Source organism: Miniopterus natalensis, chromosome 1 (genome assembly GCF_054644295.1).
Source record: "Miniopterus natalensis isolate mMinNat1 chromosome 1, mMinNat1.hap1, whole genome shotgun sequence".
Classification (NCBI taxonomy): Eukaryota; Metazoa; Chordata; class Mammalia; order Chiroptera; family Miniopteridae; genus Miniopterus; species Miniopterus natalensis.
Window position 1 is genome coordinate 194,190,807 of NC_142081.1, and position 26,481 is coordinate 194,217,287.

The 26,481-nt window shown below is 46.1% G+C and overlaps 1 protein-coding gene across 1 annotated transcript in view; it reads left to right on the forward strand.

Moving 5' to 3' along the window:
- The first annotated feature begins 2,808 nt into the window (after positions 1–2,808).
- TAPT1 (transmembrane anterior posterior transformation 1) overlaps positions 2,809–26,481 on the forward strand; it is a 52,546-nt gene continuing 28,873 nt past the window's right edge. Inside the window, exons 1-3 of the mRNA XM_087828183.1 lie at positions 2,809–3,559; positions 14,473–14,603; positions 26,165–26,283. Coding sequence (XP_087684309.1) covers positions 2,809–3,559; positions 14,473–14,603; positions 26,165–26,283 — 1,001 coding nt within the window. The remainder of the gene's footprint in view (positions 3,560–14,472; positions 14,604–26,164; positions 26,284–26,481) is intronic.

Here is a 26,481-nt window from a genome sequence, read left to right on the forward strand (position 1 = left end):
TACCAGAAGTGCTGTTCAAGAGATATACTGCTTTGTAGTTGAAAAGTAAACCTACTCAGTCTAACTTTCTCCTTAGTGGTAACTAAGGAGAAAGAAAAAGAAACTGCATTTTTTTCAGCTCCTACTATAGAATAGACATTGCTCCATTTACCAAGGAAAGACACCGAGGGCTAGAGTTTGTAAGCTTCATAACCTAACTTTCTGGAGCTTGAATCCATGGTTAATACTCAATGAGTTTGATGTACTTCATTCAGTCTCAAAGTCACAAATATTAAATCTTTAATAAAATATAAAGTTACAATTTATTTTTTTAATTGTGCATATTACTCACCAAACTTTCATTCTTTTAAACAATATTTTGTAGTTTGCTATTTTTAAAATACAATAACCACACGGTGGATACTATAACCAGAAGGTACAAGAACACACTTAATTAAGAATACGTGCTGTAACTTTACAAACTTTTCATTGAATTTACATGACCATAATTATTATGCATCTATATGAAAATGTAATTTTGAATGGAAGTCTATTTAACAAACCTTTCTTAACTCACTGAATCTTTTCCTTTGGCCTCTATTGTTTACCTGTAAGACTCATTCTCATTGATCCCTCTTCTTTACTGAAACTATTTCCCACCAATGGGGTATTTCTTTCCCTCGCAGCTGGTACAGTAACATGCTGAAGGCACGCTACTCACTGTTTGCTGAATTAATGTTTACATTGAATTACTACAGCTCATTGTCATCCAAATCTTGTTTTTATTGTATAACTTGACTCAGGGTTAAGCTGATTCTCTTTAATGGTGGGGGGTGCCATGTTTTTCAAGTAGTCCTACTGTTTCCTGATGGTGGTATTATAAATCTAGGCCTCTTTCTTTTTATGACTGATGTTAAGATAAAGAACGTTATGCTTTAACTGCTATTCATTTCCCTCAGAGGACCGCTGGTTCTTTTATGCTAACGATTTCTTACCTTAAGGTTATTTGTAACCTTATAATTTGAAGATTTAGAATACATACGGACGCGTTCCTGGGTGTCCATGGGGGACTGGTTCCAGGACCCCCAAGGATACCCAAATCTGAGGATGCTCATGTCCCTTATATAAAACGGTGTAGTACTTGCATGTAACCTACACACATCTGTCTGTATACTTTAAGTCACAGGTGGATTACTTTAATACCTAATGCAATGTAAATCCTATGTAAATAGTTGTTATACTGTATCATTCAGGGATCAACTTTCTGGAATCCTTTTTCAAATATTTTTAGTCCGAGATTGGTTGAATCCCGGGATTCAGATTTCTTCAACAGGGAGGGCCCAGAGGGCCGACTATATTTAAAAAATACCCTTACTTAGGATGTTAACTTGCAATAGATCGAATTAACTCAAAGAAAACAACTTTTCATATCCAATAAGCTGATTATCTAATTATCAGTACCTACCCAAGGGAAGAGTAGTGTTAACTGGAAAAATTATTTACATTAACGTTCCTTTTAAAAATGCCTTTTAGCACGGTGACGTCACTGCGCAGTCCCACCAAGCGCCCTGCTGCTCCAGTGCAAAGGCCGGGAAGATGAGAAACTGCAAATCCCTCGGCTCTCCCATCTCCACGTTGCTCTTTTTGCTGCGCTTCTAGTACCTGCACAGGGCTCCTTCCTCTCTCTTTGCTGTTTAAAACGATAGGCACAGCCTTCGGTACACAATGTCTTTCCTCAGGCCTAACACAGAAAATGAGAGAAAACCATTCCTACAATCGATGCCTAAAAAAACCAAAAACTCAGATTTTTTTTTTTCCTTCTGGCTCCTGTTGGGTTAAAAGGCAGGGGCAATAATAAGCCAACACACGTGGTGAGACAGTAAATGGGACTGACATACAGAAGCAATAAACCCTATTTCCTCCCTGGCCACCGGTCAGTAGGGACGGCGTCGGTTTTACACTTTATAAGATCAGAGGATAGTAGAATTTGAGCTGCACGAGCAACCCTGGAGGCCATAAAATGTTCGGCACCGTTAGATTTTCAAAATGATTTTGATGGCTTGACCAGAGCATTTGCTTTTGATGGATTAAGGTTGAGTTTTGACCAAGAATAACCCAAACTGCGAATTTCACGTTGGACGGTCACGGGAACGTGTGGAAATGTAATCCTGCGAGCTGCCCCGTTTTACGAAGGAGGGGCGTCAGTTGCCCCTCTCCCGGGGCCTGGGGTCAGTTCCCAGCTGCGGGGACACCAGCCCCGCGGTTCCACACTTGGCGAGCTCGCGGCCGGCGCTCACGCGTGTCCACGAGCCCGCGGGGCGCGGCCGGGGCCGCGGGAACTCGGGCGTGGCTCTCGCAGGCCCCGGACACCTGGTTCTCAAGTTCGGGGCCCGGTTTCCTTTCCCGACCGAAAGGCTAACGGCGGCGCGGGCGAACGAAGGCGGCTGGCGGGACCCTGGCGCGCGGTCCCCGCCTGCAGCGCGGCGACCCGGGGCAGCGGTGGCGGGTCCCCGCGGCTTCGCGGGCAGCCTCCCGCCCGACCCCGGGGGCAGGTGCTCCGACCCCGCGCTCGCGCCAAGTCACGTGCCCCGGACACCCCGAGATGGAGCCGGGTGGCGGCGGCCGGGAGCCGTCCCGGCCCCCAGGGCAGCCTCGTGTGTCCCGGGCGCGCTCGGCGCACAAAGCGCCCCGCTTCCCGGGCTCGGCCCCGCGGGCCCGTCGCGTGCCTCCGGCCCCCACCTGTTGGGCGGCAGCCTCCCTCTGGCCCAAGTGCTTTGCAAACTGTGCACAGAGACCCAGAGGCAGGGAATGTGACGGGCGGCCACGAACATGCAGCAGACAGGCAGCCCGAACAGCGCGCACGCGGCGCCGGGGCTGGCGGGGGTCGGGGACCCCGAGTCGGGCGCTCGGCGCCGGGGGCGCACGGCCGGTGCCAAGGCCGAGCGGGCGGCGCCGGCGCACTCCGGGCACCGCGCCTGCAAAAGGGGCTCCCGGGGGCCGGCCGGGCACCCCGCGCACGGCGCGCAGCGGGCGCAGCGGCCGCCGCCCCGGGGCTCCTCGGCCGACCCTCCGCCCCCGCCCGGCCCCGGCCGCAGCCCCGAGCCCCGCGGGCGCCCGCCGTCCCCGGCCGCGCGGCCCGGCGGCGAGGAGCCCGCGCGCCACGCCGAGGTCCGGAAGAAGATGGCGGCCGCCCTGGCGGCGGCGGCCTCGGCCTCGCAGGCGCCGCTGACGCCACTGGAGCGCGCCGGGCGCCGGGCGGCGGACGGCGGCGGCGGCGGCCCGGGCTCGGGCGAGGGGCGGGGCGAGGCGGGGCGGGGGCCGGCGGGAGGCGGAGGCCGCGCGGGCGGCTGGAGGGAGGCGGCGGGGCTGGTCTGCGCTCGGAACATGGCGGGCGTCGGCGGCGCGGCCGCCCCGGCAGAAGGCGGCCGTGGCGGCGCGGACGGCCCGGAGCGGGACGGCGGCGGCCCCGCGGAGCAGCCGGGCGGTGGCGGGCTCGGGCCGCCGCCGGCGCCTCAGCGCACGGAGACGCTGGGCTTCTACGAGAGCGACCGGCGGCGGGAGCGGCGGCGCGGCCGCGCAGGTGAGGCGGGCGGCGGGCGGCGCTAGGCCGGGGCCGGGGCCGGGGCCGGGGCCGGGGCCGGGGCCGGGCCGGGGCCGGGCCGGGGGCGCGGGGTCGCCGCTCCCCGACTCCCGCGGCTCCGCGCGCTGACAGCTCGTCGGGCGGGTCGGCGCGGAGCCCGCCAGGTGTGGCCCGAGCGGGCTGCCCGGGCGCCGGCCCCGCGCCGCTCTCCCTCCCCGAGGGGCACCGGGCGCCTGTGCCCGGCGGCGGCGAGCGCCCCGGAGCCCCCGCGGAGCCCGGGCCGGCGAGTGGCCGCCGCGCCAAGGTGACTCCTGGGCTTCTACGCGAGCTCGAGCCGCCCGACCTGTTACCTCGGCCCCCGGGGTCCCGCCGCGGCCGCGGCCCCGGGAAGTTGAGCCCCGGCCCGGCCCCGGCGCCCCGCGCCCCGCGCCCCGCAGCCCGTGAACTTTCCCTGAACCGAAACTTGTGCCGCCGGGGAACATGGCTGCAGAGGAAAGAGGCACTTCTGCGAACCCCACTGTCAGAGACGGTCTCGGCAGGTCCTTCTCATTCCTTTCCGCTACCGGGCTGTATTCTTGTTTCCAAAGAATTTTTATTTTTTAAAAACTGCGTTTGTGTTTATGTTGCTGTTGCGTATGAGGCTTAAAGGGAAAAAACAAGGTTTTTCTTTTTTCTTTTTCCCCCTTGAGATGTGTTTCCCTGAACGTAGAGGGATCGCAGCATGTTAATTCTTACATAAGCCCGAGTTGTGAACGGAAACCGGACCCCAACATTAAATCTCCCCCTTTCCCCCCCCAAAAAAACTGCTCCTGGCGCCCAGAAGGGCTTTAGCCGCTGTTCGTGCGGCGAGTGCGGGTGGGCGCGGGTGGACGTGGCAGTCGGGGGCTGATGGCCGAAGCTGGGGCGTCTCAGAGCACAGGGGTGCAGCCTGCGGGGCGCGGGCTGGGCTCGGAAGACGCCCCTGCCCTGGGAACAGTAAGTACAGGCGGCGCCGGGCGGCCTCTCCAGTGACCGCCCGCAGACGCGCAGCCCCCGGGCTCGGCCGCCGGGCACTCGCTGGGCGGGCGCCGGGCGCAGGGGCTCGGGAAGGCGGCGCCCGCCCCGCTGTCTGCTCCTCGCTCGGGCTGGGCGTGGAGAGCTCTGCGCCCTGGCCGGGCGGCGAGCGGGCGGAGCGTCACCCGCCCCGGGCCAAGGTGGGGAGTGGGGTCCCCGTCCGGGCGCGTGCGGGACTCCAGCGCGGAGTGCGCGAAAGGAGTGGAGCAACAGATAGGTGCTTCTCGCTCTCTCTGTCTCTCAAAATCAGTAAGTAAATAAAAAGAGAAAGAAAGCACTCGGAGGCAAATAGAAATAAGCGTGGCCAGGTGTCTCTGTAATTTCTTGCAAATATTTCTGACTTTCGGGAAAGCCAGCATTGTAAAAGTGTGTGTGTGTGTGTGTGTTGCTTACACAGAAAATGAAGTTGTTAGGAGCCTCTGGATGAGCCCAGATGTTGAGCCCTTGTGTGTGTGTGTGTGTGTGTTGCTTACACAGAAAATGAAGTTGTTAGGAGCCTCTGGATGAGCCCAGATGTTGAGCCCTTGTGTGTGTGTGTGTGTGTGTGTGTGTTGCTTACACAGAAAATGAAGTTGTTAGGAGCCTCTGGATGAGCCCAGATGTTGAGCCCTTGGGCTGACCCCTCACCCCCTCCCCGGATGGGCCTGGATACCAGGTACCCTGGGTTTCCGTGGACTTCATCACGCCACACACCCATTCTTCATCAACGTGGGTTGCTGGGCAGGATTTACTTAACGTGTTTGAAGCCGAGCTCTTAACCCATAGTTGCAAAAACGTCCTTATCAGGGAGAAGTGTCCAGCTTTAGCTGTTGGGGTAGTCCTCATTGTTTCCCCAATTCTGTGAGTTACATGTGAGGAGAGATGACAGTGACAGCAATTGGGGATCGGGACTTCGGTGAGAATCCCAGGAATTTTTCGGCTGGAGTCACCAGCCAGTGTTGTTCCATTTGGGCTTCCTCGTGGGCCCCTTACTCTTTTTCCCCCAGCGTCTGTCTCTGCTCTGCTTGGCACACAGCTCTTGCCATGGCCGTTGCCCACCCTGCCATTGGTTGGAAGTTAGAATTCTTTCAGCCAGTCTTAAAAACCCAGGCTGCTGAGTGGCTTCTGCGGTCACCCTGACCCTCCAGCATTGCTCCCTTCCACTGCTCTGTAACCTCTTTGTCTTCTGTCCCGAATTTACAAACCTGTCCTAAGGACTGGCCTGAGGTACTCAGAGGGCCTTTGAGTGGCACCGTCTAGCTCATGTGAGAAGCATTTCTCCCAGAATCAAGGGTCTCCCAAGCCTAGGGGCTTGTACATAAGGTGTTGCTTGTTTATTTTTTATGTTCTGGTGCTGTCTCTGATTCTCTAGTCCCCCCTCCCCAAACCAGGACAGCCTTTGTCTTTCCATTGGTGTCTTGGTGACCTAACCATCAGTGAGTTCCAAAGTCCCCTTTAGCCTTTCTCCCAAGGAATTAAAGGCTCTTACAAATTAAGACATTTGCTGGCCTGTCCTAAGAGCCTAGGACTCTGTAAATGAACGTATAGATTAGGTGCTTATCTAAACTCTCCCCATCAGAGAGAAGTAATTCAGTACACAGTGTTTGAGGTTTGTTTTTTAAAATACCTGTCCTCATTCCTTTATATGTTTAGAAGACATGTATGAATATTAGTGTGGGTATGTATAGTTGTATATACCTACTCATGTATCCATCAAGCCTAGGCTTTCTTTTTGTTTCTCGTTTCAAGCTCTTTTGATCACTTGGTTCCTTTAACTTCCTTTCCTACTTACATGTTGCCTAGCAATGTACTGAAACTTTTCTCGGTTGCCAATACTTACACCTTAACATAGTTAGAAGTCGATATCCTACCCTCATCCTGTTTCATTCTCTCAGAATGGTCATTGGGTATTTTGTGGCCTGAGGTGGTCACCGGTCTTGGACTCTATAGTTGTCATTAGGAACTGCAGATTCATGTCATCTGCTGCCTTTTTTTTCCCTACTCTTAAAAATAATGCCAACATCTATTGTCCTTTTTAAAAAAACGTTCAACTGAATGACAAAAAGAGGAAGTAATATACCAGTGAAAATATGATTAATAACTTTTTTCCTACTTGATAGGGATAAGACCTCCTTAGTGCTAATGTTACAAACAAGAGGCAAGTTCTGTCAACACAGTTGTAAGTAGACTCTTGATATATTTATGCAGATAATTGTTAGAAGTGAAATGTGTAAAGGGAAAATTGTGGCTCTAGAACTTGACTTTAGTCCTGTATGACATAATATCAGATAATAAAGACACCTTGCCATGTATTCGTGCTTGTTTCCCACTTGATCATCTGTAGAAGCTCTAAATGGGAGAGTTTCTGTATAGAATTTTCCCATTTAGGAATCTAGGTCTAGCAAGTCAACCTTGGACTAAGAATTAGGCAACCTGTTCTTGGCTCAGTTCAATTGTTGAGTTGCTTTGTAGACTCTAGTCTTGCGTAATACATTTGGCTGTGCTTCATAACTGCACTACTAAACAGTATCTGAAATATCTAAACTGGCTACAGTGACCATGGAGACTTAAGAGTAGAAGACTTGCTGTAAAATAAGTAAGCACAGCACCTGCTGGTGAGGGTGAAGCTGCTGATACAGGGCAGGTGCTGGGGTGTGCGTAGGGCTGGGTATTGCTTACAGAGCAAGAGCCTGCCGCGGTAGGTCTGGGTGGGCAGCGTTGTTTCCCCCTAACAGTGCTGTGGGGCTCGTTCGTTCCCTTCTTTTTAAATGGCGACTCTCCACGTCTACAGCGTAAGCTTGCTGTCCACCATGTTGCTTCTCTTCTCGGCTTTTACCCGCCCTAGACCCCTAGCAGAGGCGGGAAGAAAGGCTGAAACCCAGGGAAGCCAACTGATTGCCTTTGTAGCAACTCCCACAAAAGGTTTCGAGTGGCACGGAGGTTTTTACTGTTCATATTCCTATGTCTTATGTTTTGTGTATTTAAAAACTTAAGCTCTTCTTACAAATAACACATTTTTATTAAAATGTGTTTTTATTTAGCCAGTCTTCACCCTCCATAGGATATATTACATAGTATTTCTGTGGCCCCAGACTCATCCTAGTGGATGGTTAAAGGCTGTGACTCTGAAATCATGCTCTAGAACCAATGCTTGATTTCTCCTTTACAGAGGAAAACAAGTAACTGTAAAACCGGCTGGGAAGTTACCTGGAGTAACCACAGCCCTGATACAGATAAGGTGAAATTAACTTCTCTGCTGACAAACAAGTGCTCTGCTTTAAAGCTTTCCCTTGCATTCCCTAACTAGCACATGTAAACTAAACAAGCAGTGAAGAGTTATTCATTTTGATCTTTGACCACTTCAATATCTTGGCTTTTTGAAAAGTTTAACTTCAGCCCTCGCAGCTCATTTGTGGCCTGTTTGGGGAGTGCTTGCATAACAGAGGTCTTTGGAAAGACTATGTAGCATTGAATGTCAGAATAATGATATTATCAATTCATGAATATTCTACCTGTTCCTTACTTCCCAAATATAAACAGTTAGAGGGTCTTAAAAACTCAAATGGTACCTTTACTGCATTTGACTTTGGGAGGCTGTTGTATTGATTCCTGGTTAGCCTTATACAAGAATGTGCCTCTATATTGTGTAATAAACTTATGTTCAATACTTTAGTATAACCTTAGTAAAGTTTAATTATTAAAGTTTTTCATTGTTTAAGACTATGGAGAGTTGTATGTTTCGTAATGTTTTCCTAACAGTTAACCAATACTACTTTCCAATTTTTTTAATGGTCAGTGCTATTTTAAGGAAGATATATTTAGACATACTACTGAACATTTAAGTATGTTTGCGAGGACTCATTACTTTTAATACTTTTCTATCCTGGCTTCTTATTTCTAAAACAAGCTATCTCGGTAGATAGTTAAATATAATATTTCTTCTTATAGGGGTGAGGAAGAAGCAGTTTTTACTATACTTTTTCTCGATTTAAGATACTGGATCGCAGAGCATTTCTGTGGTAGGAGATGGATATTGATTAAAAATACTCTAGATGAACTGATTTGGATTTATGATTGGTACTATCTTATATTAAATATTCACAGTTGGCAAAACATTTCTTCTAATGTAGAAGCACTTGTTTATATTATAATTAAACAGTAAAAGACTTCTATTTTAAAAAGGCTTTTACTGAATGATATTTCTTTATAGCAAGAGTTGGATGAATGAACTAAAAATTGGTTGACATCCAAACAGTTAAGTCAGTGTTCAGAAAATAAGCACATGTATTATTTTATTTTGGAAAAGAATTTGCTCTTAAAATATAAAGACAGATGTGAGTGACCCTTTTGCTCAGAAGAAGTGAAATGTCACCACAGTATGGAAAAAGTCAGGTACAGTAAGCCAGCAGAACTCTTGCAGAGTGGTACCCACAGGTAAAAGAACAGTAGCCTTTCTAAATAATTAGTCAGGCAACTGTGCCCAGTATCACAGGACAAGTAAGTTCAGGCAAGCCTGTAGAAAGCTAATAATGTTTAAAAAACAAAAACAGCTCAGGCCGCTCTTTCTGATGGGCTGAAGCCGCTCTAGTGCTAGGTTATCATCTTCCATGAGATTGTCAGATGCTGGATAAGGATTATGGTATAGGGGAGAGAGCACGTTGGGCATGGAATTCAAAGACCTAGGTATTATTTCCAGCTTTCCCCTTTTCAGTGACTTTGGACCAGTCTCTGTGAGCCTCAGTTTCTTCGTTTGCAAAACGTGAGCACCATTATCTGCTCTCCTCCGCTCTCAGAATTGTGAGGATTTTATGAAGTAGTACGTGCAAGACCTTCATAAACTCTCTTGCCATAATAGGGAGGATCCTGACCCCTCGAACAGGGCCAGTTCCCAGGAGGTGAGAGAAGGAAGTAAGGTAAAGCTTTTGAAATATTTCACCCGTGAAACTTGGTTCTTTTGTTAGCGTTGCTGTAATGTATCTTATAAATCCATTCCCTAGCCCATTATTAAGGTGTTAATTGTACACAAACACTACCCTTGGATTCAGAACCCTCTGGGGACTAGACATTGGGAAGATTTGGATACATGGTACCTGCTTTCACAAAACTCCTTGGCTGTAAGGGAGCCTACTAGTTAACAGTGAAACTTCTTAGAAGCAAACGCAGGCTATGGCAGCACAGAAAAGGGAGCATGGAGGAGGTCCCAGTTTTCCAGAAAGAGCACAGTGGCTTGTTTACAAAAGCACTTGAGACAATGATAGTTAAAGTAATCCAGTGCCAGAAAGCACTCGCTGTATGGATAGACTGCTTGATTTTGAATTCTTGCTCCACCACTTGCTGCTTGTGTGACGTTGGAGGCCTCCTTAACCTGTCTATGCCTTGGTTTCTTCATCTGCAAAATGGACATCACAATAGAATCTGTCTCACAGTTTTGAGAACTGTGCACTCAAAACGTATTTTTATGATTTGATTTTTAAGGGCTTACTTTAAAATTCCCCATTGTGGAATGTAAGTTGGTGTTTATAACCAAAATTCTTGCATTTCTTGAGGTGGAATCCGTACACAACAATTTTTTATTTATAATGTAGTTTAAACACTTTCATAGGTTTATTTTGTAAAACTTTTACAGAAAAGTAGTTACATAGGTCATATAGTTTGTGAAAAATATGTATTTGTCAGATTACCTTTTGTCTATGGAAACAGGATTGCAGAAGTAGCATCAGTAAACATTAGGTAACCACCAGCTAGAATTGGTTAATGTAGAGATATTGTGAAATTAATAGTAAGCTGTTCAAGACATTGCATCATGCTTTGCGATCTTCATATGCTCTCACGTGAACTCTCTCTCAGCCCTTCAGCCATCCTGCAGGGAAGGCAGGCAGGTCGCAGGTGTTGTAAAACTGCTTTGAGCCTCAGTGTCTGTTCTGTGGAGATGAAATGAGCAGGGTCACAGGACTATGTGAGACAGAGCTGGTGCAAGGGCCGCTTCCTCTGATCTCTGGTCCCGTGCTTTTGCTTGTGGGTCATAACAAAACTCTTCTTATGTAAACCCTCAGGCACCTGCCTTCATCAGGGGAAACACCACTGTGGAGGAGAACTTCTGAATAAACAAGGGTATAGCTATCTCAATCTCTTTGATTTAAAATTGGGTAATAACCCATTTCTGTATCTCCTTAATGGGACTGACATACCAGCCGGCTGCCCAGCTTCCCTCACTGCACTTACTGTGGACCACGCAGGTCTCGCCTCCACACCCCAGGGCACTCACTGGCTGTGACTGCATTGCAAGGGCCTGCCTTTGACAGGTGGCGGTTCAGGCACCTATTGGGTCACCTTGACAGTCACTTAGACACACAGAGTAGAAACTCATCTTCAATGGCTGCTGTGTCTAAAGAGGCACCAGGAGTTTCTTTCCCTGCTCCCTGTCTTAGAACAGAGCAGGTCTGTCTTGCTCACCGGCTCTCTTCTCAAGAATCTGGTATCCCTGCCTTTACCACTTCTGGTTTCCGATTCTCTTTCTTTTCTCTGCCACACATGTCTGTGATTTGCCTTCCCCTCTGATCCATGTATTATTTTAGCAAGCATTTGTTGAGCTCCTATTATGTGCTATGTCCTGAGGATGCAAAAGTAAAGGAGAAAACCAGATAAGAAAAGGAGTGTACTAGGGCACAGGGAAGAACAGGTGGGGGTGATGCTGTGGGAACCGAGTTGAGGAGGGTGGGTTCACCTGGCACACTTGGGGACTCTTCCAGAGCAGGCCATGTCTGTGCCTGCTTACCTGTAGGAAACTGGAAGGGAATCTCGGGCCAGCGAGGAGTGTGAGCCAACTGACGTGTTTTCAAGAAATGAAAAGTAGTGTAACTCGAGATTTGCGACCTAGAGATTCAGGGCACGCAGGTGTGAGGCTTGGCTAAAAAGCTAGCCAGGGGCCAAGTTGTAAGGGATCCGGTGTCCTCACTGTTGAAGTGTGGGACTTTAGCTAGAGGTAACGCAGAGCTGCAGAGTTGAAGGCTGTCTGTGGTGTGAGCTGCTGACTCGATGCCAGGCCAGGTCATGGCTGAGGGGGGCAGGCGGGAAGGGCATGAGTCAGGAAGCTCTCACAGTGACCTGGAGAGAGGGTGAGGACCCACGAGGCCGGAGTATGGAAAGGAGGGGAAGGTTCAGTGTTTCAGAGCAAGTCATTGGGGCTTGGTGAGAGGAGAGGCGGCACGGTCAGCCTCCGGCATAGAACTGCCTGCTGGTGCCATGAGCTGAAGTCGGGGGCCACGGGCAAGGGGAGTGCTGGGGAGCATGCCGAGCTCTGTTTGCAGGGTGACGGTGTATGGGATTTCCAGGTGGCGCTGCCCAGGAGGCAGTTGGAAACATGGATGCGGGCTCAGGACTCAGAGCTAAAGATACAGTGACTGTAGGATTTAGGTGATGGTTAAAACCTTAGGCTGTCCAAGGAGAGTGTGTATAGGGAAAGAGAGAAGGTAACTGAGGAAGGATGGCCAGCGTTTTACTGGGACCCCTGCTTGTTGGGATGCAGCACATGGAGCACCGAACCAGAGGAGCCACCTGAGAGCCTTAGGACAGAGAAGTCGGCTGGGCCACAGGGAGAGGTGGGGAGGCCGGGGCAGGCGCTGCTCAGGGTTCCTGTGAAGCGACTCAGAGCTCGCTGGCACCAGTGACAGTTCCTGCAGTGCTGTCTCTTCTGTTCTCTGTGTCCCGTTACTTCTCAGTTTTTATATGAAACCACCGGTATTTATAGATAGCCAATTAGGAGAGCCTTTTCTTTCTAATCAGAAATCTGACTGAATGGAGTTGGTATAATTTTTGCTCTTTCACTAGTTTTGGCTGCTCTCCTTTGCAGCTCAAAATCCTTTCTTTTTCTCCCCTTCACACAGCAGATCTTGTTCTGGTTTTAGCCAGCCTACAACAGACTAGAAGTTCCTAACCAAAAGTTTTACCCTCCATGGCCCCGGTTATACTAAGGCCTTTTAATCGAACATCTGTTTGTGTGTACAGCAGAGTTCATATCGTGTGCCTGGCTTTGGCTGTGAGTGTACTGCAAGTCTGATGCTCGTAACGCATTGATGACTCAGCTGGCCCCGAGCTGGGCTGGAGGAGGTGGGAGTCTGGTTTTCTTGCCACCTGTTTCAGTCCCCAGATATCTTTCATGTATCACTCTCCAAATAGATTATGAATCCAGTATTTTAAAAAAATGTGTGCATGTGATTTTTTTTTTTTTTTTTCCTGGTATAACAACTAAAAGTAAGCAAGCCACTTGACTTGAAAACCACTTGACTTGATATTCAAAGAGTTAGCGATTGGTTCCAGTGCTGGACGACATAGCCTGCCTCTGAGTCTTCAAGGGTGTTTTTGACTACTCTTTTCCTCATGCATGCAGACCTTAGCCCTCACATAAGAGGCAGCTCCTTATATAGATAAACACACATGAAATCACCTTCCCTGTTTATAATTTTTGGGAAGGAACACCTCTACTGCATTTGTAAAAGTACCATAATGCCAGCTGAGGGCAAAGAGGGCAGTTTGAAACTTTTGGTATCCCAGGTTCTGGAGGAGAGTTGAGCCTCCCAGGGAGTGAGAGAGGTGTATGTGAAATCAGGGGTGCTGAGAGGTCACTGAGGCGATGGGCTGTGAGGGAGTGTAAGACGATGGAAATAGCCGAGACCAGGCATTAACAACTTGGCTTCTCATCTCAAATCTCCCCATTGTCGCCAAGTGGGAAATGCCAGCCTCCCCTGGCCTTACTTTCCTCCTCTGAGACAAGTGCCAGACTGAATTTGCTGTGGAGGAGCAGAGGAAACAGGTGGGCGAGTGAAAGATCAGGGACAGGGAGGTCTTTCAGGTCTGGTTGAAGTTCTACTTTGTATGACTTACTATTGTAGGGGTTCAGAACGAGCCAGCCCAAGATGCACCTCAGTGGTATGTGGATTATTTTGAGCTAAAGGCAACCAAGACCATGTGGGCTCAAGAGAAACTTCTCCCCCCCACCTCACCCCCCAACTATCTGGAAGGATTTAAATTAGGGGCCTGGTCCATGATGAGCTGCCATCAGAAATAACTTTTTACCTATCTCCATAGCAGGGCAAACACACAATTACTGAACATGTGAGTTACCTTCTGAAGCCCCAAGGTGCCTAACCTGAACCCCAGCTCAGAATGTCATCATATATGCCCTATTTTCCCTTTGCATCTCTGAACCTCTCATGCAGGTGGGGTTCCCATGCATATGTATGTAATTGACCCTGGTTACTCTCTCTCATCCTTCTCGTGTTTGATAGATTATTAGAGCAGCTGATAGAACCTTGAGGGTAGAGGAACTCTCTTCTTCCCCCTGCACTATGAGTAGCATCATGTTGGTAAGCCCTAATCTAGCAACTGGCATTATCTAGACACTTTGCAGGATCTCTGAGGCTGAGGCAATTACACCAGTATCTACGTAGCTCACCCATGTAGTTCTTGGACTGAAGTAATGCCTGTTAGATGACTTGACTTCCTTTAAAAAACCAAATATATATATATATCCATTTTATATATACTGGCTGTGTACACTTTTTACCTGCCTTCATAGTCCTATATAAACTATAAGACCCAGGGCTGGGCTCTTGCAAAACACTTTTCAGACTCTTCTGGCTCATAAGTAATTGTCTCTTCTGTATTTCTGTGGAATTTTCAGTTTATACCACACAGAGCAGCAGTTTTCTCAGCAATCTTTGCTAATGATTTATGTGTAGTTCAGTTTGGGACGCAGAATTATAGATGACTTGACTTGATTCTCTCGTTGTTTGTATATGCATGACTACCTGTGGCCCTAGCTAGCATGTAAGTTCCTTGATAAATACTGTTCTTTTGTTTTGTGTCATTTTCTTTTCCTGTAGAGCTTTCATTGTTGAGGTTCCTCAGTGCTGAACTAACAAGAGGGTACTTCCTTGAACATAATGAGGCCAAGTATACAGAAAGAAGAGAAAGAGTGTACACTTGTATGCGAATACCAAGAGAATTGGAAAAGGTACCTTTTTTTTCTATTACCAGACATCATTTTGAAAGTTATGTCCGTGTGCTAATCATACAGAAAATAAATAGTGAACAGCTTGAGTTGAGTTTTGAAATTATTGGAAATAAGTAATTATTGAATCATAAGTAATTACACATATTGGGGGTGTAGGAATTCCCATATAGGAAGAGGCTTTAAAGAGTGTATTTTTAGTATAAGACCTAATGATTCTTGACTTTGCTTCTTATTAAGCTTATCCGATTTCCATTTGTGTCCCATCCAAATAACTTTTTCCAAGGGATTCGTCTCCACTTACGCCTTTAGTTCTCTGTTCAGTGTTGTTTTAGTGGAAGCAGTTCTTTTTTCTGTTCAGCATGATAAATTACTTAATGTCAGCCTCCTCTAAGGGTTTAGTTTCTCAGAAAGCCCCCAGATTTAAAAACATAAATGACAGTCTCTTTAGGAAAAAGATAATTCATTTCACCTTTCCCACAGAGACTAGCACACCGTGGGGTAAGCATAGCTACACCAGCATTGCGCCTCCACCTGCCACATTCCTTCGATTGTGTCTCATTCTAACTGGACCAGCCAGAGGTGACAGGAAGCCACCTCTCCTCCTCATTGCTAGGGTTGGTGACTCCCAGCACTTCCCAGTCTTTGCTAGAAGAAAAGAATTAAGAAATAATTCAGCTTTAGCTATATTAAAACATTTTCATAGTTTTATAGTAACATAAAATTTATACTTCCATCACTTTCTTAGAACTTTGTAATTCTGTTACCTCGTCAGAGGCAGGTTCAATACACATCAGTCTCTCTTCTTTATTAGCAACATTGAAATAAGCAGCAAGTTTCTGAGTACATTTCTCATACTTTCTGTTAAAGTGGCTATCAGAAGAGTGTTATAGGTTTGCTTTGTCACGTATAAGAGACGTGGTGGACAGTAAGAAGCAAGAATGAGCTGGTTTGGCTGATGCTCTTTTATTTCTGACGGTCCATCAGTTTGGTAGAAGGATGACAGTCAGGCTTAGAGTGACAGCTTGAGAAATGCTGCTTCACATAGGTCCTTGGGGGCGGGTCACAGGCTGGAGTTTTAGGAAGTTCCGTAGTGGGGGAGATGTGGAGAACTGGGGAGCTAGCAAAGGTTCTGGGAGATGACAAATGTGACAGTGCAGCTATGTGTTACCTTAGGTCAGAGTCATTGAATGTGCTTAGTTATTATTGTGTTGTTGCTTTTCTAGGGAGTTCTAGGGTCCTGAGGAGGAGCCAAGGGACTGGTAGATGAGAAGGGAGATGGAGGAGTGTGCAGGGTGCTCTCTGCAGCATCTTCCCCCGACGTGCAGCACCTCTGTTCTGTATGTTGGAGTTTATTTAAGATTTTGTCGGGTGTGGAGGGTAATGTTTCTTCTTCTTGCAAAAAAAAAAATTAATTCTTCTGTCTTTCTTAGAACACTTTTAACTTGTTTTTCCAAGCTCCCTTTTCCTCCATTCATAAGCCATGAGATGGAAGTGTGAGGACACACTGCAGAGGCCGCTGGAGGGAGGTTCTGCTAGGGCCGTGTTCTTGTACAGGACAGCGCTGGCAGGCCACAGTCAGGTTCACCCACTGGTCTCTAAGGGCGCTGCTTCCTTCCACCTGTTAGAGCAGTTCTGGGCTCTGCTTCTCTGGGGAGAGCACAGAGGAATTTGCCTGCAACCCACTGCCAAACCACGGGCACACCCAGGGGACTGCTTCTAAGTGGGGAGGTATCTGTCTGTCTAACCCTTCTTATTACTCCTCCCGTGACAGAAATAATGAGCAGTGACAACATCCCTTTATAATTCTGTCACCTCATCAGAGACAGGTTCAATACACACATCAGCCTCTCTTCTTTATTAGCAACATTGAAATAAGCAGCAAGTTTCTGAGTACATTTCTCACAGAAACTTGTAAGCATGTCATGTTTATTATTGTGAGTATTAAATTGTCTTCTGGGGAAAATGCCTACAGGTCTTGATAAGACTTAAGTGTAAATCTGTGTTTTTCAAACGATGATCCATTACAAGACTACTGATGGGTAACCCCTATGATAAGTTGAAATTAATTAGGATTTTTTTTAAAGAAAATAATAGAAAGAGTATTAGAGTACATTGCCTATACTAAGGGAGGTATTTTGGTGAAACTTGGGTTTCATTTGTATGTGTGTAAAATGTAGAAAGTCAGAAAAGTTGAATTAACACTGTTTATGCACAGTTATCATAATTTTCTGATCCTGTTTCCTATGAAAGAGGGTGTTGGCATTAGGCCTAGTAGGAGAATTTGATTTAGTCTCTTAGAGCAACACTGTAGAAGTTTTAGTGCTTAAAACACAAGAAAGGAAGTCAGATATCTCCTTTTAGAGCAGTTTTCTTGTCCACTGCTAAGATGAAGGGAAACCTAGAGGAAAAGTAGACTTGTGTTTAATTCTAGGCTCAAGTATCTCTCATAATAGCATGAATTCACTCTGCTACCCCTATGGCCTTTCTGTGAGTAGTGCTCTACCTCGGGCTTTCGTTATAAGAGCTGGGAGAATATCTGGACATTCATGTTAATCTAAGTTATTGTTAACTGGGCTCCTCTGTGTGTGCTTTGTCTGTTCTAATACATAATGCCCTTACTCATTTTTGCTCGTTTTTGGTAAATGTTATGACATTTTTACGTAGCCTTTTGAGCGAGAGACACTTGATGATTGTAGAGCACTTTGCTTCTGCAAGGGTTGCAAGTACTGTAAAACATGTAGTTAGTGATTGTACTTTGAAGTAAAGAGAAATGTCATTTAAGATCTTTTACTGAACCTGTTTACTAACTTAAAAAAACAGATTTTTGTCCAAGGGCTAATTTTTTCATCTGTGTGAGTCTAAAACTGCAGCAAATAGTAAAAAACAAAAACACCCCACAGTATTTTCTAAAATTGCCTAATACATATAAATGCTAATTTAGAGAATACAAATCACTTATTCACTTATCTGCTTATTTCCCCATCTTTGTTTTGAATACTTGCTGTGTTCTAGGTACTTTTACAGTGTAGACATACAGAGAGAAACTTAGGACTTGTGAAGGGAATGGCAAGGTGATGGGAAAGGAGGCAGAGAGTTTCCGTGCCTGTGTGCGCGGGGGTGGGTGTGCTAGGAAAACCCAGATGTGGGAAACTGCGGCACATACCAGCAAGGACAGGCACCCTGGGAGGACAGGCTGGATCCAGGCTGCTTTAAGTGGTTAGGCTGAGGAGCGGAGACTGGCTTTGGGAGGAAACTGTTACGTAGATTTCTTAGGAATACTTTGAGCTGTGCATATAACAGAACTCTTGCCAGTTAGCTACGTCTGTAACAGAATACCTCACAATGGCTTAAACAAATAAGATTTTTTAACAAGTTCAGAGGAGGGAGAACTCAGTTGTTCTAGCAGATTAATGCAGCTGGCCAGCGTGGACGCAAGCCTTTTTTATCTCTCTATTCTGCCACCGTTGGCAAATTGGCTTTCGGTCCTCTTGCTTGCTGCCTTTTAATAGAATGATGACAGCTGCAACCTCAGGCGTTACATCTGCGTGATGATCAGAAAGACGAGGAGGTGGGCAGCGCCCCCTCTTTGACTGTTCCTTTTGTGAAGAATTAAAAGCTTTCCCAGAAGTGGCCAGCGTATTTCCTTCTGCTTATGTCTTCCTGGCCACACTGGGTCACAGCCATCCCCAGCTGCATGGGGGACAAGGACAGTGAGTGTTACGCTTTTCCAACAAAAGGAGGAACAGATTGAGGGTGGTAATTGTATTAGCCAGCCTTCAGAGGTAGGCTTCTGAAAAATTAGTGTAGCAGTGTCCAGCATGGGTTAGGGATAAGAGAAGCAGGAGGGTCTCAGAATCTCTCCATGTGCATGATCTTGCTTCAGATGAAAATCAACTGATTTATTTATTTACCTTTAAGAAATTTACTCCTCATGTTAAACACATGTGCAGGTATAGGTTGTGATTATTATGAAGCCTTTTATCAAAATTACTTCTTTCCTGTGGTTACGTGTGTTTGTGTCACCTTGTCTGTCATAAAAATTAAAATGAAGATATATTTTGGCTTTTATTTTACATTGTAATTCTATGTTTTTTGGCAGTCTCTTATTTCATTGTTGCTATGCTTTGTACATTATAGTAATTTATACACTTTTTAAAAATTGAATTCAATTGATTAGTCTTAAATGGAACTATTGTCTTAAGAATCTAGTGAATTTTAATTTTTAACTTTAAATTTGTCAAGTTGAAGATATAGGTATTGCTGTAGGTACAGAGTATTGTTATTTTTAGGCATAGGCTGTTGTTATTATTGAAAGAGAGAAAAGTTACTGTCACACAAGGGAGTATTTGGGGTCAAGATTCAATACCCTTAGCTGCTCACCTCAGGTCTGCAGGTCACAACCGAGTGGCCTGATCAAGGCCTTGAACCATCTTTAGCTTTTATGGAAAGATCCCAGAAAGGGAAATGTTGCATAATAGTAGAGAAACGTAGTTCTGCTTGTTTGAGGGCCAGAGAGGGTAACACTTAGGAAAAATAATTCAAGAAGTCTCTTTCTAAGTAATGAACTTAGTCAAAATGTTACACAGAGCCTTGTTGTCTCTATACCGGAGGTATATGCTACGCAAATAGAGTCACAGGCATCGTTTCACCCCATTCAGTAAACAGCCCAGGGATTTCATTGTGAAACTAGCAGAAGGCTTACTCGGACCCACGTTGGTGGCAGTGGTTTTGTGGTCATCCTGCTCGGTTTCTGATTTCACAAAAACACGTTTGGGGCACCGTCCCTCTAAATTCTTCTCATGATGTGGCCTTGTTTGTGACACACCCTGCCTCAGATGTCCTGCCGCAGCTGCTGGGAAACGGAAGTATGGGATCTACATCTCAGAATCTCAACGGCCTTGGCTGGTACTCCTCCCTTTCCCTCTGAGGCTTGGCGAACCCTGCCGGTAGAGGCGGTGACAGTGGCTTCCATGCTCCTTCCGCAACTCTCTTACCCTGCCGAACCCCAGGGCACGGGGCCAGTGTGGCAGCTCACAGAGCCTTCTCCAGAAGTGGGCTTAGGGCTGCTGGGGGAGCGGCCAGCGTCCGGGGCCTGGGCCTGGTGTCGTCCCTGCTACCTGCTGGGCATATAGGACCCATCAGATGGTTCTGGGACAAGCCAGCCGTGACTTCAGGCTTCTACCCCGTTCATCGATATATTTAAAAGACAATTTGTGAACTTGCACTGTGGGACTCTGTTTATCTTTTTGAATGAGTAACTTATTTCTGTCATGTTCACTTTGAAAACGACCTTAAATCTCTTTTCCTCTCCCTCCATGTGCTGTATCAGGCCATTGTGAGCTCTCACTCAGACTATTTTATTGTCCCTCTTAACACTTGTGCCTGCTAACTCTCAGTCTGCCACAATGCTCTTTGCCGACTATGCCCTAAAAAGTAGATCTGTGCCTGTGATGGTGGCTGCAGTAGTTGCTGAGGCCTCTCATCCTTGGTGTGACTCAGATGTGCCATGGGGTCCTGAGAGCGCAGCCAGCCTCCTGCAACGTTGCAGCCTCTCAGCAGGAGCTTCGCAGCCCTGCCTGTCCCTGCAACATACCAAGTAGTGGTCCCTGCCTCCAGGGTCGTTGGGAGGATTACATAAATTAACGTGGGTCAGGTGTTTACAAAATAACAGTATTCAGGCATGGAGTAGAATTAAGAGAAGCAAGAAAATCTCAAGACCTTTCCATGTGCATAGTGAAGGGGACCAAAATTTTGCTACCCAAACTGAGCCTTTGGGGATATTGATTTTTAAGCTGGTTATTAAGAAACAAAAGAATCAGAACCTTTGACCTTCCCCCTTTCCTGCCTAAGAGAGCATGGAGAGGATACTCCAGGAAGGAAGTCTTAACACCCTCACCTTAGCATCAGGTAGGAAGAGTCCAGGCAGGGGCCTGGTAGGTAGACATCCCCCCAGCTACCTGTAAAATGCCTGTAATCTTCAAAATCTCAGACCCCTGTCCTCTTTTCTGTTTTGTCCATAATGGCATATAGACCTGAACTGCCCAGTGCATCTCAGGTCTCATATCAGGAAACACCCAGTATGTGTGTTCATGATAAGCGTGCGTTTCCTCTTGTTAATCTGCGTCTGTCCATTTTAGTCCAGCTAGAAAAACTTAGAAGGCGGGAGGGAAAGTATTTTTTCAGTCCCTCAGTAGTCTTTGTACATATTAAAATCTTCAATTGATTCCTTGTGTTAAACACATGGCAGATGTAAGTTGTAATTATTATCAAGCCTTTTATCAGAATCACTTTGTTTTCCATGGTTACATATGACTTTGTAACCTTGCCTGTCATTAAAAGTACCTGGCTCTTGGTAATCGCTCTGTCATTTCCTAGAGTGTAGACTTCCTGGGGACATGAATTTTTGAATTCAAGTGAATAAAATTATTTTATTATAGGAACGACTTTGAATCTGCAGTAATTGCTTTCAAAGTCAGTCACTTGTAAACTTTCTTATTGATAACCATTGTTCTTGACATTCTTCTAATCATGGATCCCTGCATGTGGGTTTGTTGAGAACTTCTGGAACGTAGAGCAAAGATTTGCGCTCCCTCTTGTGTAATGATTACCTTCTGGCCACACAGCCTCCCACTCACATTGCACCTCTGCACACTCTTTCTTTGGACTCCTCTTCCTCCTCACTGGCCTGGCAGAATCTAGTGCCCACCTTGTCTCCTCCGTGGGAGATCTTTGCGGACTCCTTTCCCCCTCCCCCTGCGTGCGCATTCCCCATGCCCCTCTCTACGCCCACCCACCCCGCACAGACCTGCTCTCCTGGCCCGGGCTTCTAGGGCACATCATTCATCAGGCACTAACTGTGTGCTCTGCGTCCAGCTCACTAGATTGTGCATTCCCTGGGGAAGGCGTCCTTCCTAATGACCCGCCATCCCCCCATTGTAGAACTGAGCAAGGTACAGTCTCTGCTCTCGCAGGAATAGACCCAGAGCTTTTCAAAAAGTGACACCAGGGGAAGGATGGGAAGTGCCCCTTCCTGCTTTATGGCTACTTTCCAAATGACACTCTACCAGCCAGATGGTCCTTGACTGGTAGGACCTCGACTGGCTGGTGGCAGTTGTTGTTGGTGATGGGAAGATGGTATTTGGAATTGCCAGAGGTGGTGTGTCACATTCCAAGAGGCCTATTTCAGAATCATTGTGCTTTAATTTTAGCTGTAACGCTTTATTTATTTTGAAATTTCATAGGGCATTAAAAGGGCAGAAAACTTTTGTCAAAAAGGTAAACATAGATTTTTAAAGAGTTAAGCCTTGCTCCATTCTCCACAGAGAGGCTGGCCTTTTTACTTACTACTTTGGGGGCTTGTTTTCAAATGATTAAGAGCAATAGTAGTAGGTTCAAAGTGAATGTGGTAAGAGTTGGCTGTGGAAATTTCCCTAGCACGTGACCTTTTGTTGACTTACGGGGTTGCATAATTATTGCCATTTTGTACTTTTTTTTTTTAAAGTTCAGCTATTAAAAACTTTGCTGACCTTGTTGTTTTTTAAATATATGGGGCCAGATACAGTGCAAGGTTGAGGCTGGAAGAGAGACAGGTGTCATTAGTAGAAAAGTGCTCCAGTTTTCAAAGCTGTGCCTTCTGCAGACACATGAAGTCTGGTCCTGCTCTTCTGCTCATGAACTTGGGCAGGCGCCTGAGCCTGCAGTGTGGAAGTGATGATGGACTGGGACCATGCATGCAGCCCACACACAGCACCTGGCCATGCCCGCTGTGTTGCCCCGTCCCTATAGAAGGCTTCTGAGGTCCTTCCAGACAGGATCTCCCACGAGGCAGAACGACCAGTGAACATTTCTGTCCTTTGTGTTCACTTACACTCTTCTTTATGCCCAAGGAGATTCTCAAGAACTACCTTATTAACTAAGCAGAGAGTTATTTTGAAATATTTTTTTTTCATGTAAATATTTATAAATCTCTACTCTGAGAACAGATTTTAAATTGAAGAGCTGCGATTTGTAACTCTGTGCTTTTCATACATTTTTGTACAAAGACCTTCCTGATGGTCCCAGTGCAGGTGCTTTCTGCAGAGCTCTAGTAGCCGCTTTGAACGGCCTTCACTGCCGTGGTGGCTGCCAGGGAGGGAGCTGAATTCCAGCGGGCCTGGCATTGAGTTCTCACCCTTCAGTGGGTCGTGAGTTTAATGAGACCAGCATTGTTTTCTAAAAAGGAAATAGAAAATATCCACGTGTATTTCATGGAGTAAAAGTTAGTGTTATTTTAGCGAATGTTTTCTTTGGGTATTTGAGTGTGTGTATAGGTGTGTGGTGAGTTGCAGTGTGATGTGTATTTCTAACTGGGCTGTGGTCAGAATTCAAATCATCTTCTTTAGGTGTTAAGCTTCTTTGCAAGACTTTGATCTTCTTAAAACAGTGAACCTATATTTTATTCAGCTGTCACAGTCTCTGCCATGTTAGAGCTGTACACTAAATGTTTGCTTAAGAGAAAAAAGGAGGAACAAACCAAAGAATGAGCGTTAGCCTTGGAGAGTTTTCACAGAAAACTTGTGTAGCATTTTTGTCTTCTGTCCCCAGGAAAGTGGAAAATGCCAAAAACTCCAGCGTGTGATTTCTCTTTGAGATATTTTCATTACGCTTTGGTTCTTTGCCATACTTTGGTTTTCTGCCATCTGTTATTTATATAATGGCCAGCTTAAAGAGATGACATATTCATTATATGTTTACTGTAAACAATACTAATGCAAATTTCTCTAAGCCAAAGAAAGGTGACTATACTTTTATTCTCAAAAAACAGGTTGTCTTCATCACCATTTTCCTCTGTGCTCTGCCTCACGCCTCCTCCCCCTGGAGAGCTTCCCTCCCCATCGCCCCACCTCCAGGACCCCCCACCCACCCAGTCTACCCTCGCCATGTGGCAGTGGTCTTCATCTTATGCTATTAAGGGCCTCCACTAATATGGTGCTTTTTCTAATCTCCCCAAGCTGGGTTGGCCGTTTTCTGTCCAGGGCTCCGCTGTTCCCCAAATCCTTAGTGCTGTCACAGTGCTCTTACCCCTGCATCGACCTTTGTCCACATACTGGAGTCTCTGTTTGCCGAAGCTTGAGTAGCTTACTTAGCCTGCTTGTGCGGCTGCGCTGAGCCTGTGACTCGGGTCCTGTGAACAGCTTAGTGGATGTTGGATGCATGAGCAATGTGTTCATCCCCAGTGTCAAGCCACCAGAAAGACATCTGCTTACTCTTCTTCCCAGGGTGCTGCTCCTTATGCTCACACTGGAATGGGGGGGGGGGGGGGCTTCTCAGTGACCAGTAATAGGGGAGTAACACATAGTGACCACTGGCTGTACGCGGACAGTGTTCAGTCTTCTACAACACTCCTTTGTAAGCGTGTAAAACAAAGAAACACGCAGGACTCTGGCTGTGCTGGTGACAGACTGGGTAACTGACCAACTGCTATGGATAGAAGTCTGAAAAGTGTAGTCTGAGCACTGACATTGTACTTTCCTGGTTGTTCATGAGTCTAAATTGGGTTTTTTTGTTGTTGTTTTTTAAATATATCTTTATTGATTTCAGAGAGAGGAAAGGGGAGGGAGAGAGAGAAACAGAAATATCAATGATGAGAAAGTCATTGATTGAGCCCACAACCTGGGCATGTGCCCTGACCGGGAATCGAACCCTGATCGCCTGGATCCTAGGTCGATGCTCAACCGCTGAGCCATGCCCGGCCGGGCTAAATTGTTTTTTAAGAAGATATTTTATAGATATGTATTTTTTTGAGACATCTTGCGAAAAAAAACAATGATGAAGTTTGTCTTTTCTTTTAAAGGTATGCTATTAGTTTGCAAGGGCTGCTATAGCAAAGCACCACTGACTGGGCAGCTTCAGATTGCAGTTCTGAAGATCAGGGCGCCAGCTGGTTTGATGTCTCCTGAGGCTTCTCTGCTTGGCCTGTGGACAGCTGACTTTCTCCCTGTGTCTGTGTATCATCCCCCCTCTGTCCATGTCTGTGTCCACATTTCCTTTTCTAATGAGGACACCAGTCATGCTGGGATAGGGCCTACTCTAATGAATTCATTTTAACTTAACTACCTCTTTAAAGACCTTCATCTCCAGATACAGTCATTCTGAGGTAGTGGGGGATAGGACTTCAACATAGAAATTTGGGAGGAGAGGATGTAGTTCTGCCCATAACAGTGTGGATGTTAACTATTTCATGTGTTGTGTAGGAAGTTTACTGACTAAGGGTCAGGGAGTGTTATTGGGAGGATGTATATATCATACCAAGCTTGTGTCAGATATGCAGGAAGTCAACATCTCTTACAGTTGCAGGGTTTAGGCGCCTGGGTGTGGTTACTTCTCTAAGCCATCAAAAGACTCCACCTTCCTTCTGTGAAATATAGCCCTGCGTTTAATGGGTAAAAATGTATAATTTACAAGAAATAGGAAGGCTGTAAGTACACAAGAAAGGGGGAGAAATGCAAACATTAGCAGCTACTCCTGCAATTAAGAATAGTGTTTATAGCAGTGCAGTTTACAATAGCTAAGATCTAGAAACAGCCCAAGTGCCCATCAGTAGACGAGTGGATAAAAAGCTGTGGGACATTTACATTGTGGAATACTATGCAGCTGTAAAGAAGAAGGATATCGTATCCTTTGGGACAACATAGATGGACCTGGGGAGTATTATGCTAAGCAAAATAAGCCAGGCAGGGAAAGACAAACGTCACATGATCTCACTCATATGTGGAATCTAAAGAACTTAATAAACTGATGAACAGAATAGACTCAATGACATGGAAGCAGGGATCAGACTGACGAATGTCAGAGGGATGGAGGAGGGCGGGTGGGTGGAGGGGGAGAGAGTAACCAAAAATTTATATGCATATATGCACAACCCACGGACATGGACAATGATGGGGAGAGGGACTGGGGGGGGAGGGGGGGTAGAATGGGTCAATGGGGAGAAAAAGGGACATCTGTAATATTTTGAAAAATTTTAAAAAATGTATTTAATGAAATGAAACAAAAAAGAATAGTGCCTTCTGAATAGAGCAATTCAGATACACATGAACTTGTGTTAAAATTAGAAATCAACTTATGTATTTTAACTCAATGTATATTCCTATCCTCCCATCCATGAAGCACTCTGATAAACAGGAAGTAGCAAAATTATACAGGTAAAGTTAGAGTTAAATGGTATATCTAAAAGTCTGCAATATCTCTGAAGTTTGAAGAAGTACTCAGAAAGCCGCGTCAGATCTTTCATAGCTCTGGTCAAGGGCAACTTGTCTTTTGAGTGATTGAGTTCTGTGGGTGCTGAACCAAATGCCCTGGAAGAAGTATAGATTTGCACTTTGAAAAGGGATTTTTTCATTTTTTTCATTGTGGCTCATGTACACAAATGGAACTATTAACTTCTTATTCTTAACGGCCAAGTTATGAGAAATGAACCTCTCACAAAGCTTAGAAATTCCTTGTTGTTTAAATTTTCATCTACGATTACTTAAAGGATATTTATTTTATGTTTCATTTTCTCCTCTCCTTGTAAAATCCAGCTCATGGTGTTTGGAATCTTCCTGTGCCTGGACGCATTTCTGTATGTGTTCACCCTGCTTCCGTTAAGAGTTTTCCTGGCGCTGTTCAGGCTCTTCACTCTGCCTTGCTATGGCTTAAGGTAAGTGTAACATCACTATTTTAAATGTTTATGTTATTTTTACTGTGTGTAGTTATTAAACTAAATAATCATATGGATAGGTTTTGCAGAATAAGGATAATTCATACACTTTCATTCACACTTTGGTCTTTGATGCATAAAGTAATGCTGTTTATCTGTTTAATGGATATCAGATAATATGTTTGTACAGTATTTGTA